Source organism: Lampetra fluviatilis, unplaced genomic scaffold, assembly GCF_964198595.1.
Source record: "Lampetra fluviatilis unplaced genomic scaffold, kcLamFluv1.1 SCAFFOLD_1446, whole genome shotgun sequence".
In the NCBI taxonomy this organism is placed as follows: Eukaryota; Metazoa; Chordata; class Hyperoartia; order Petromyzontiformes; family Petromyzontidae; genus Lampetra; species Lampetra fluviatilis.
In genome coordinates this window covers 566-14,351 of record NW_027621299.1, presented here as the reverse complement: position 1 = coordinate 14,351, position 13,786 = coordinate 566, and the positions used below count along the sequence as shown (strand labels likewise).

The 13,786-nt window shown below is 53.6% G+C and overlaps 1 protein-coding gene across 1 annotated transcript; it reads left to right on the top strand.

Moving 5' to 3' along the window:
* The first annotated feature begins 552 nt into the window (after window positions 1–552).
* Window positions 553–12,539, top strand: LOC144955054 (intraflagellar transport protein 81 homolog). The gene is made up of 4 exons (XM_078885405.1): window positions 553–898; window positions 5,646–5,749; window positions 11,852–12,032; window positions 12,448–12,539. Exons 1-4 carry the CDS (start codon window positions 764–766, stop codon window positions 12,526–12,528), a joined length of 501 nt encoding a protein of 166 aa, XP_078741531.1. The 5' UTR covers window positions 553–763; the 3' UTR covers window positions 12,529–12,539.
* The last annotated feature ends 1,247 nt before the right edge of the window (window positions 12,540–13,786 follow it).

Sequence of the window (13,786 nt, the reverse complement as noted above, 5' to 3'; positions counted from 1 at the left end):
TCCACTCGCAATGGAGTTTCTACGACGTCATCCTCTCGCTGCGGCTATCTACGATGACGTAACACACTCGCAAAAGCTCATCTACAGTGTGACGTGAATCACTCGCAACGGCGACACGCAAACACGTCATCGACTTCGCAACGGTGATCTTACAATGACGTCATCCACTCGCAAGAGCTTATCTACAAATGAAACGTCATCGCTCTCGCAACGTTAACCGGAAATGACATCATCCACTCGCAACGTCGCTGTCACAAATAAAGAGGCAGTTAAGGGAGGGGGGTTTGAGGAGGGGGGGGGGGTTTGATGGGGGGGAGGGGTTGAAGGGGGAGGGGTTTAAGGGGGAGGGGTTTAAGGGGGAGGGGTTTAAGGGGGAGGGGTTTGAGGGGGGGAGGGGTTTAAGGGGGAGGGGTTTAAGGTGGAGGGGGGAGGGGTTTAAGGGGGAGGGGTTTGAGGGGGGGAGGGGTTTAAGGGGGAGGGGGGAGGGGTTTGATGGGGAGGGGTTTGAGGGGGAGGGGTTTGAGGGGGGAGGGGTTTGACGGGGGGGGGGGAGGGGCCGGCAGTTCGTGACGCAACTTCCGTTTCCGCCCCCTCTTCCCTCGTCTCCATAGTAACATAGTCAACGCTCTGGGCCCTGTGCAGTGTCAGGCGTCTAGGTGAGCTCCGTGTTAAATTAAAAAAAAACAACAAACAAACAAACAACAACAACAAACAACCAGCAGCACGAAGCGATCAACAGCTTGGGCGTCAGCTCACCGGCGAGATGGAGCGGCTGATCGTGGAGCGGCTGAACGCCGATCCGTTCCGACGGAACTTGAATCTCATCTCGCTCGACGCTCTGCCGCCACTGGGGCTGCTGCAGCTCCTCAGCGATGTCCTCGCTCACCTAGACCCGCGCGTGAGTTACTAGCTAGTACTCACTAACTAGTACTCACTAACTAGTACTAACTAGTACTCACTACTCACTACTAACTAGTACTCACTAACTAGTACTCACTACTCACTACTAACTAGTACTCACTAACTAGTACTCACTACTCACTACTAACTAGTACTCACTACTCACTACTAACTAGTACTCACTAACTAGTACTCACTACTCACTACTAACTAGTACTCACTAACTAGTACTCACTAACTAGTACTCACTACTAACTAGTACTAACTACTCACTAACTAGTGCTCACTAACTAGTACTCACTACTAACTAGTACTCACTAACTAGTACTCACTACTAACTAGTACTCACTAACTAGTACTCACTAACTAGTACTCACTAACTAGTACTCACTACTCACTACTAACTAGTACTCACTAACTAGTACTCACTAACTAGTACTCACTAACTAGTACTCACTACTCACTACTAACTAGTACTCACTAACTAGTACTCACTACTAACTAGTACTCACTAACTAGTACTCACTAACTAGTACTCACTACTAACTAGTACTCACTAACTAGTACTCACTAACTAGTACTCACTACTAACTAGTACTCACTAACTAGTACTCACTAACTAGTACTCACTACTAACTAGTACTCACTAACTAGTACTCACTACTAACTAGTACTCACTACTCACTACTAACTAGTACTCACTAACTAGTACTCACTACTCACTACTAACTAGTACTCACTAACTAGTACTCACTACTCACTACTAACTAGTACTCACTAACTAGTACTCACTACTCACTACTAACTAGTACTCACTAACTAGTACTCACTACTCACTACTAACTAGTACTCACTAACTAGTACTCACTACTCACTACTAACTAGTACTCACTAACTAGTACTCACTAACTAGTACTCACTACTCACTACTAACTAGTACTCACTAACTAGTACTCACTACTCACTACTAACTAGTACTCACTAACTAGTACTCACTAACTAGTACTCACTACTCACTACTAACTAGTACTCACTACTAACTAGTACTCACTACTCACTACTAACTAGTACTCACTAACTAGTACTCACTACTCACTACTAACTAGTACTCACTACTAACTAGTACTCACTACTCACTACTAACTAGTACTCACTAACTAGTACTCACTACTAACTAGTACTCACTAACTAGTACTCACTAACTAGTACTCACTACTAACTAGTACTCACTAACTAGTACTCACTAACTAGTACTCACTAACTAGTACTCACTACTCACTACTAACTAGTACTCACTACTAACTAGTACTCACTACTCACTACTAACTAGTACTCACTAACTAGTACTCACTACTAACTAGTACTCACTAACTAGTACTCACTAACTAGTACTCACTACTAACTAGTACTCACTAACTAGTACTCACTACTAACTAGTACTCACTAACTAGTACTCACTACTAACTAGTACTCACTAACTAGTACTCACTACTAACTAGTACTCACTAACTAGTACTCACTAACTAGTACTAACTAGTACTCACTACTCACTACTAACTAGTACTCACTACTCACTACTAACTACTCACTACTAACTAGTACTCACTACTAACTACTCACTACTAACTACTCACTACTAACTAGTACTCACTACTCACTACTAACTAGTACTCACTACTCACTACTAACTAGTACTCACTAACTAGTACTCACTAACTAGTACTCACTACTCACTACTAACTAGTACTCACTAACTAGTACTCACTACTAACTAGTACTCACTAACTAGTACTCACTAACTAGTACTCACTAACTAGTACTCACTAACTAGTACTCACTACTAACTACTCACTACTAACTAGTACTCACTAACTAGTACTCACTACTCACTACTAACTAGTACTCACTAACTAGTACTCACTACTAACTAGTACTCACTAACTAGTACTCACTAACTAGTACTCACTAACTAGTACTCACTAACTAGTACTAACTACTCACTAGTACTAACTAACTAGTACTCACTACTAACTAGTACTAACTACTCACTAGTACTCACTAACTAGTACTCACTAACTAGTACTCACTAACTAGTACTCACTAACTAGTACTCACTAACTAGTACTCACTAACTAGTACTCACTAACTAGTACTCACTACTAACTAGTACTCACTAACTAGTACTCACTAACTAGTACTCACTAACTAGTACTAACTACTCACTAGTACTCACTAACTAGTACTCACTACTAACTAGTACTAACTACTCACTAGTACTCACTAACTAGTACTCACTACTAACTAGTACTAACTACTCACTAACTAGTACTCACTACTAACTAGTACTCACTAACTAGTACTAACTACTCACTAGTACTCACTAACTAGTACTCACTAACTAGTACTAACTACTCACTAGTACTCACTAACTAGTACTCACTACTAACTAGTACTCACTAACTAGTACTCACTAACTAGTACTCACTAACTAGTACTCACTAACTAGTACTCACTACTAACTAGTACTCACTAACTAGTACTCACTAACTAGTACTCACTAACTAGTACTCACTAACTAGTACTCACTACTAACTAGTACTCACTAACTAGTACTCACTAACTAGTACTCACTAACTAGTACTCACTAACTAGTACTCACTAACTAGTACTCACTACTAACTAGTACTCACTAACTAGTACTCACTAACTAGTACTCACTAACTAGTACTCACTAACTAGTACTCACTACTAACTAGTACTCACTAACTAGTACTCACTAACTAGTACTCACTAACTAGTACTCACTACTAACTAGTACTCACTAACTAGTACTCACTAACTAGTACTCACTAACTAGTACTCACTAACTAGTACTCACTAACTAGTACTCACTACTAACTAGTACTCACTAACTAGTACTCACTAACTAGTACTCACTAACTAGTACTCACTACTAACTAGTACTCACTACTAACTAGTACTCACTAACTAGTACTCACTACTAACTAGTACTCACTAACTAGTACTCACTAACTAGTACTCACTACTAACTAGTACTCACTAACTAGTACTCACTAACTAGTACTCACTAACTAGTACTCACTAACTAGTACTCACTAACTAGTACTCACTAACTAGTACTCACTACTAACTAGTACTCACTAACTAGTACTCACTAACTAGTACTCACTAACTAGTACTCACTACTCACTAGTACTCACTAACTAGTACTCACTACTAACTAGTACTCACTAACTAGTACTCACTAACTAGTACTCACTAACTAGTACTAACTACTCACTAGTACTCACTAACTAGTACTCACTACTAACTAGTACTCACTAACTAGTACTCACTAACTAGTACTCACTAACTAGTACTCACTACTCCCTACTAACTAGTACTAACTAGTACTCACTAACTAGTACTCACTACTCCCTACTAACTAGTACTAACTAGTACTAACTAACTAGTACTCACTACTCCCTACTAACTAGTACTAACTAGTACTAACTAGTACTAACTAACTAGTACTCATGTCTCCCCGTGTGTCTCCGTGTCTCTCCGTGTCTCCCTGTGTGTGTCCCCTTTCTCCGTGTGTCCTCGTGTCTCCGTGTGTCTCCGTGTGTCTCTCCGTGTCTCCGTTTATCCTCGTGTCCCCGTGTGTCTCCGTGTGTCTCTCCGTGTCTCCGTTTATCCTCGTGTCCCCGTGTGTCTCCGTGTCTCTCCGTGTGTCCTCGTCTCTCCGTGTCTCTCCGTGTGTCTCTCCGTGTGTCTCCGTGTCTCTCCGTGTCTCCGTTTGTCCTCGTGTCCCCGTGTGTCTCCGTGTCTCTCCGTGTCTCCGTTTGTCCTCGTGTCCCCGTGTGTCTCCGTGTCTCTCCGTGTCTCTCCGTGTCTCCGTTTGTCCTCGTGTCCCCGTGTGTCTCCGTGTCTCTCCGTGTCTCTCCGTGTCTCTCCGTGTCTCCGTTTGTCCTCGTGTCCCCGTGTGTCTCCGTGTCTCTCCGTGTCTCTCCGTGTCTCTCCGTGTCTCTCCGTGTCTCCGTTTGTCCTCGTGTCCCCGTGTGTCTCCGTGTCTCTCCGTGTCTCTCCGTGTGTCTCCGTGTCTCTCCGTGTCTCTCCGTGTGTCTCCGTGTCTCTCCGTGTCTCTCCGTGTCTCCGTTTGTCCTCGTGTCCCCGTGTCTCTCCGTGTCTCCGTGTCTCTCCGTGTCTCTCCGTGTCTCCGTTTGTCCTCGTGTCCCCGTGTGTCTCCGTGTCTCTCCGTGTCTCTCCGTGTGTCTCCGTGTCTCTCCGTGTCTCTCCGTGTCTCCGTTTGTCCTCGTGTCCCCGTGTCTCTCCGTGTCTCTCCGTGTCTCTCCGTGTCTCCGTTTGTCCTCGTGTCCCCGTGTCTCTCCGTGTCTCTCCGTGTCTCCGTTTGTCCTCGTGTCCCCGTGTCTCTCCGTGTCTCTCCGTGTGTCTCCGTGCCTGTCCGTGTGACCTCGTGTCTCCCTGTGTGTGTCCCCTTTCTCCGTGTCTCTCCGTGTGTCTCCTCGTGTCCCCGTGTCTCTCCGTGTGTTTCCTCGTGTCCCCGTGTCTCTCCGTGTGTCTCCTCGTGTCCCCGTGTCTCTCCGTGTGTCTCCCTGTCTCCGTGTGTCTCTCTGTCTCCGTGTGTCTCTCCGTGTGTCTCCCCGTGTCTCTCCTCGTGTCCCCGTGTCTCTGTGTCTCTCCGTGTGTCTCCCCGTGTGTCCCCGTGTGTCTCCGTGTCTCAGCACACTGTGGATGTGCGCGAGGAGTCTCCGGATGAGACGGCCTTGCGCCTCCTGGGAGCCCTGAGACTCCTCAAGTACAAACCCCCCGAGGAAGACGGGGACCGGTGAGACGGCGAGACACGGGGACACACGGAGAGACACGGAGACAGAGAGACACACGGAGACAGGGAGACACACGGAGACACACGGAGAGACACACGGAGACAGGGAGACACGGAGAGACACAGAGACACACGGAGACACACGGGGATGTACGGAGAGACACACGGAGAGACACGGAGAGACACGGGGACACGGAGAGACACGGAGAGACACACGGAGACACACAGAGAGACACGGAGACACACGGAGAGACACGGAGACACACGGAGAGACACGGGAGAGACACGGGGACACGGAGACACACGTAGAGACACGGAGACACACGGAGAGACACTCGGAGACACACGGAGAGACACGGAGACAGGGAGACACACGGAGACACACGGAGAGACACACGGAGAGACACACGGAGACACACGGAGAGACACACGGAGAAACACGGAGAGACATGGAGACACACGGAGAGACACGGAGAGACACGGAGAGACACACGGAGACACACGGAGAGACACGGAGAGACACGGAGAGACACGGAGACAGAGAGACACACGGAGACAGGGAGACACGGAGAGACACAGAGACACACGGAGACACACGGGGATGTACGGAGAGACACGGAGACACACGGAGACAGAGAGACACACGAAGACACACGGAGACACACGGAGAGACACACGGAGAGACTCGGAGAGACACGGAGACACACGGAGAGACACACGGAGACAGGGAGACACACAGAGAGACTCAGAGAGACAAGGAGAGACACGGAGAGACACACGAAGACAGGGAGACACACAGAGAGACACACGGGGACACGGAGACACACGGAGACACACGGAGAGACACACGGAGAGACTCGGAGAGACACGGAGACACACGGAGAGACACACGGGGACACGGAGACACACGGAGAGACACACGGAGACAGGGAGACACACGGAGAGACACGGAGACACACGGAGACACATGGAGAGACACACGGAGACAGGGAGACACACAGAGAGACACGGAGACACACGGAGAAACACACGGAGACAGGGAGAGACACAGAGAGACACGGAGACACACGGAGACACACGGAGACAGGGAGACACACGGAGAGACACACGGGGACACGGAGACACACGGAGACACATGGAGACACACGGAGAGACACACGGAGACACACGGAGACAGGGAGACACACGGAGAGACACAGAGAGACACGGAGACACACGGAGACACACGGAGACAGGGAGACACACGGAGAGACACACGGAGACAGGGAGACACACAGAGAGACACGGAGACACACGGAGACACATGGAGAGACACACGGAGACAGGGAGACACACAGAGAGACACACGGGGACACGGAGACACACGGAGACACATGGAGACACACGGAGAGACACACGGAGACACACGGAGACAGGGAGACAGGGAGACACACGGAGAGACACACGGGGACACGGAGACACATGGAGACACACGGAGACACACGGAGACACACGGAGAGACACATGGAGACACACGGAGAGACACACGGAGAGACACGGGGACACACGGAGAGACACGGGAGAGACACGGGGACACGGAGACACACGTAGAGACACACGGAGACACACGGAGACACACGGAGAGACACGGAGACACACGGAGAGACACGGAGACAGGGAGACACACGGAGACACACGGAGAGACACACGGAGACACACGGAGAGACACACGGAGAAACACGGAGAGACATGGAGACACACCGGAGAGACACGGAGAGACACGGAGAGACACACGGAGACACACGGAGAGACACGGAGAGACACGGAGAGACACGGAGACAGAGAGACACACGGAGACAGGGAGACACGGAGAGACACAGAGACACACGGAGACACGGGGATGTACGGAGAGACACGGAGACACACGGAGACAGAGAGACACACGAAGACACACGGAGACACACGGAGAGACACACGGAGAGACTCGGAGAGACACGGAGACACACGGAGAGACACACATAGACAGGGAGACACACAGAGAGACTCAGAGAGACAAGGAGAGACACGGAGAGACACACGAAGACAGGGAGACACACAGAGAGACACACGGGGACACGGAGACACACGGAGACACACGGAGAGACACACGGAGAGACTCGGAGAGACACGGAGACACACGGAGAGACACACGGGGACACGGAGACACACGGAGAGACACACGGAGACAGGGAGACACACGGAGAGACACGGAGACACACGGAGACACATGGAGAGACACACGGAGACAGGGAGACACACAGAGAAACACACGGAGACAGGGAGACACACAGAGAGACACAGAGAGACACGGAGACACACGGAGACACACGGAGACAGGGAGACACACGGAGAGACACACGGGGACACGGAGACACACGGAGACACATGGAGACACACGGAGAGACACACGGAGACACACGGAGACACACGGAGACAGGGAGACACACGGAGAGACACAGAGAGACACGGAGACACACGGAGACACACGGAGACAGGGAGACACACGGAGAGACACACGGAGACAGGGAGACACACAGAGAGACACGGAGACACACGGAGACACATGGAGAGACACACGGAGACAGGGAGTCACACAGAGAGACACACGGGGACACGGAGACACACGGAGACACATGGAGACACACGGAGAGACACACGGAGACACACGGAGACAGGGAGACACACGGAGAGACACACGGGGACACGGAGACACATGGAGACACACGGAGACACACGGAGACACACGGAGAGACACATGGAGACACACGGAGAGACACACGGAGAGACACGGGGACACACGGAGAGACACGGGAGAGACACGGGGACACGGAGACACACGTAGAGACACACGGAGACACGGAGACACACGGAGAGACACGGAGACACACGTAGAGACACGTAGAGACACGGAGAGACAGACGGAGACAGACGGAGACAGACGGAGACAGACGGAGACACACGGAGACACGGAGACACGGGAATACACCTGAGGGCAGAGAGGCACGGGGGTACGTGTGTGTGTGTGTGACACGTGTGTGTGACACTGTGTGTGTGACACGTGTGTGTGACACGTGTGTGTGTGTGTGTGTGTGACACGTATGTGTGACACGTGTGTGTGTGTGTGACACTGTGTGTGTGACACGTGTGTGTGACACGTGTGTGTGTGTGTGTGACACTGTGTGTGTGACACGTGTGTGTGACACGTGTGTGTGACACGTGTGTGTGTGTGATGTGTGTGTGTGATGTGTGACACGTGTAGGAGTGGGTTCAGGCAGGGGCTGGTGGCGGGCGACAAGGCCTTGGTCCACTCCCTCCTGTCGTGACACGTGTGTGTGTGTGTGTGACACTGTGTGTGTGTGTGATGTGTGTGTGACACTGTGTGTGTGTGTGATGTGATCACAAATCACTATTTAACTCCATCAAAAAAGTAACCTGTAGCGCCACACCTATTACCATCATTAGAGGAAAAAACGGTGATCCAATCTCCGACCCCCAGGAACAGGTTTGCAGATTTGCTGAGCATTTCTGTGAGGTCCTGGGGGAGGGAAAATCTCTCAGCCAGGAAAACATCGTGGCACAAAGTGGGGATAACCCTGCTGAGGCTGCGGTGCCTCAAAGATTGGAAGAGGTCACCCCCTGTGAGTGGCTGGCTGAGGTACCAGCTGTTGAGGAAGTACTGAGGGCGATCCGGAGTCTGAGACCAGGGAAGGCACCGGGCAGAGATGATCTCCCAAGCGAAATGCTGAGGGAGGGTGGCGTTTGTGCACAGACTGCCCTATATGACATCATAACAACAGTCTGGACCACTGGACGGGTTCCGCAGGACTGGAAGGATGCCCTGGTGGTCCCCCTCTTTAAGAAGGGGGACCGTACCGACTGTAACAACTACAGGGGCATCTCACTCCTCAGTGTGCCGGGTAAGGTCCTGGCAAGGATTATTCAACATCGCCTTGCTAGGCATGCTGAGGAGAGGCTTGCGGAGCCCCAATGCGGTTTCAGGAAAGGGCGGTCCTGCACAGATGCCATATTTTCTGTCCGTTTGCTACAGCAGAGGTGTAGGGAATTCCAAAAAGACCTACATCTCTGCTTTATTGACCTGGTCAAGGCCTATGATACCATCAGTAGGACTGGGCTCTGGGTTGTTCTTCGTGCTTTCGGAGTCCCTGACCCTCTGCTCACGATCATTAAGGACCTTCATGATGGTGAGCGGGCCCGGGTAAAACTACGTGGCCGGGAGTCGGAGCCTTTCCCTGTACACCTTGGGGTGCGACAGGGATGTCCTCTGGCTCCCACATTATTTAACATCTATTTCGACTGCGTAGTTCGTGAAGCCTTCAATAGCTGTACCGGGGGAATTACCATTTGGTACAGATATAATGGGAGGCTGATCGACGCCCGGGTGCGATCAAGGGATGGCTCCCTATTGGTCAACCACGTTATGTATGCCGATGATTTGGTAATAGCTGCTCATTCAGAAGAGGAGTTGGAGACGCTGCTGCTGAGACTGGAGTGTGCCACTAAGAGGTGGGGCCTTACCATCAGCCCCACCCAAAACTAAGCACCTGCCTGGGTATTTTGTACCATCGGGCACTCCACCCCCACAACTCCCAATCGGTGATGGGGCAGTAGTGGAGAGAGTGGAGAGTTTCCCATACCTGGGCAGTGTGCTCATGACCGGCTCCAGTTTATCAGCAGAGGTCTCACTCCGAATCAGTCGAGCGGCAATATCTTTTCATCGGTTGCGTAACGCTGTGTGGAAGCTACCTGGTCTGTCGCTCCGCACGAAGCTTCAGGTCTTCTCGGCCACGGGTCATTCCCTCCCTTCTCTACGCTTGCGAAACGTGGACCCCCCTAGTGGAGCATCTTCGCCGGTTGGAAACATTTAGGCTGGCCTGCCTACGATCCATCCTGGGTTTAACCAGGCTGGATTGTGTGAGGAGTTCACAAGTCCTTGAAAGATCTGGGCAAAGTCCCATCAGTGAGCTCCTCCGGCAGGCAAGGCTGCGTTGGCTGGGTCATGTAGCCCGCATGCCCAGCCACCGCATGCCTAAACAGCTTTTGTTCGGCCGGATCCAGGGGGCTAAACGGGCGCGGCACGGGCTAGAGAAGAGATGGAGTGATGTGGTACAGGAGGACGTGGAGCTGAGTGGACTTGCCTATGACTGGTACCAGCGGGTTGTCAAGATCGGCCTCAGTGGAGGAGGCTCGTGAAGGACGCTACTGGGCAGTTGGAGGCAGTCGCCCTCCAACAACAACGGAGGGCGGAGGAGCGACGCTCACAACAACGAGCGGAGCGCCGGGTGGCTAAAGCACAGCAAGTCGGCACAGTAGGGGGCACAGGTGGTGCATCAGCCAGTCATCTCGGTCATCTCGGTCAGTCGACCCGTGGCACCTGGGTCTGCCCCGTGACCTCCTGCCAGCGGGCGTTCGACACTTCACGTGGCCTCAGGGTGCACATGGCCTGGCACAAGCGTCGTGGTGACGTCACCGCCACTTAGTGGCGAATGGCGGTTGTTGAGTGTTGAGTGTGTGATGTGTGTGTGACACGTGTGTGTGTGTGATGTGTGACACGTGTAGGAGTGGGTTCAGGCAGGGGCTGGTGGCGGGCGACAAGGCCTTGGTCCACTCCTTCCTGTCGTGACACGTGTGTGTGTGTGTGTGACACTGTGTGTGTGTGTGATGTGTGTGTGACACTGTGTGTGTGTGTGATGTGTGTGTGACACGTGTGTGTGTGTGTGTGATGTGTGTGTAGGAGCGGCTTCAGGCAAGGCCTGGTGGCTGGTGACAAGGCCGTGGTGCACTCCCTCCTGTCGTGACACGTGTGTGTATGTGACACGTGTGTGTGTGACGTGTGAGTGTGTGACACTGTGTGTGTGTGTATGGTGTGTGTGTGACACTGTGTGTGGTGTGTGACACTGTGTGTGGTGTGTGACACTGTGTGTGTGTGTGATGTGTGTGTAGGAGTGGGTTCAGACAGGGCCTGGTGGCTGGTGACAAGGCCGTGGTGCACTCCCTCCTGTCGTGACACGTGTGTGTGTATGTGACACGTGTGTGGTGTGTGACACTGTGTGTGTGTGCCACGTGTAGGAGTGGCTTCAGGCAAGGCCTGGTGGCGGGTGACAAGGCCGTGGTGCACTCCCTCCTGTCGTGGCTGCTGCCGCGTCTGGACGAGTTGAAGAAGCGCGCCTACCTGGGCCGCTTCCTGCAGCGCGTCGAAGTCCCCGCTGAGCACCTCCAGGACCCCGCACTCGCAGACGCGCACGCACAGGTGGGGGCGGGGGGGGGTGGTGGGGAGGGGGGGGTCAGTGGGGGGGGGGGGGGGGGTCAGTGGGGGGGGGGGTCCACGCCGTCGGGTCCTGCGTCTTTCACATCGAGGTTGTGCGTTCGCCAGAGGTCGCAAACGGGTTTTGATTCCTTACCCGTACCCGTACCCGGCCGGGTACGGGTACAGGTACGGCCGGGTACGGGTACCCGTTTGCGACCCTGGTGCGGCCGGGTACGGCTAAGGAATCAAAACCCGTTTGCGACCTCTGGCAGTGTGGTGTGTTGTGATGAAGATGGCGGTGGCGATGAAATCCTGCGCTTGACGCCCCCGTGCGTTTCCTCCCCCTCCCCCCCCGTGGTTACCGTTCCGTCGCCGTGGGTTACCGCCGCTGCCCGCCGGTCGCCCGTGGTTACCGCAGTACGAGGAGCTGCTGAGCGAGTTCACAGTCGCTGCACAAGGCCGTGGACCAACTCCGAGCGTCCGGCTTCAGCAGCAATGACATCCGCAAGGTGGGGGGGGGAGGGGGGGTGGAGGGGGGGTGGGAGGGGTGGGGGGGGTGGGGGTGAGTGGGAGGGGTGGGGGGGGAGGGGGGGTGGAGGGGGGGTGGGTGGGGGGGGGAGGGGGGGTGGAGGGGGGGTGGGAGGGGTGGGGGGGGGTGGGGGTGAGTGGGAGGGGTGGGGGGACAGCGGGGGGGGGGTGGGGGGGGAGGGGTGGGGGGGGGGAGGGGGGGAGGGGGTGGGAGGGGGGGGGGGTGGGGGGTGAGTGGGAGGGGTGGGGGGACAGCGGGGGGGGGGTGGGGGGGAGGGGTGGGGGTGGGGGGGGGGTGGGGGGGGCAGGGGGGGAGGGGGTGGGAGGGGTGGGGGGGGTGGGGGTGAGTGGGAGGGGTGGGGGGACAGCGGGGGGGGGGGGGTGGGGGGGAGGGGTGGGGGTGGGAGGGGTGGGGGGGGGCAGGGGGGGGAGGGGGTGGGGGTGGGAGGGGTGGGGGGGGTGGGGGTGAGTGGGAGGGGTGGGGGGACAGGGGGGGGGTGGCGGGGGGGGGGAGGGGGGGGATGAGACACGGTGACTCGGAGATGTTGACAACCTCGCCTGGTATACAGGAGGTCGTGGGTTCGATCCCATCCTGACGCCTGCTGCTGTATATGTGGAGTCTGCGTCTCTCTCTCATCATCATCACCACGGTGGCTAGGAGATGTTAACTCCCTCACCTGGTCTACAGGACGTCGTGGGTTCCATCCATCCCTGACGCCTGCTGCTGCTGTATGTTTGGAGTCTGCGTCTCTGTGGTCGCGTGCTTTGTACTCCGGGTCCTCCGGTTTATTCCCTTTCACATTAGAATCGTGCGCTAATTTGTGTATTTGGCCGCTGTAAATGTTCACGCGGCGACGACAATGATGATGATGACGATGATGATGACGATGATGATGATGACGACGATGATGACGATGATGACGATGATGACAATGACGACGATGATGATGATGGAGCGCTTCTGAAAAAAAGGAACACAGCAGCTCACCCTGTCTCTCCGTGTCTCCCTGTGTCTCTCCGTGTCTCCCCTCCTGCGTGTCCCCGTGTCTCCCCGTCTCTCCCCCATGTCTCCTTGTGTCTCCCACGTCTCCCCGCGTCTCCCCGTGTCTCCCTGTGTCTCCCCTCCCGCGTCTCCCCGCGTCTCCCTGTCTCTCCGTGTCTCCCCGTGTCTCCCTGTGTCTCCCCTCCCGCGTCTCCCCGCGTCTCCCTGTCTCTCCGTGTCTCCCCGT

What these genes read in the sequence shown, in the direction of transcription:
- LOC144955054 (XM_078885405.1), top strand. Translation starts at nt 764, where the DNA reads ATGGAGCGGCTGATCGTGGAGCGGCTGAACGCCGATCCGTTCCGACGG. An exon ending in CCCGAGGAAGACGGGGACCG is followed by an intron (nt 5,750 to 11,851) that starts GTGAGACGGCGA and finishes TGCCACGTGTAG; the next exon opens with GAGTGGCTTCAGGCAAGGCC. An exon ending in TCGCAGACGCGCACGCACAG is followed by an intron (nt 12,033 to 12,447) that starts GTGGGGGCGGGG and finishes TGGTTACCGCAG; the next exon opens with TACGAGGAGCTGCTGAGCGA.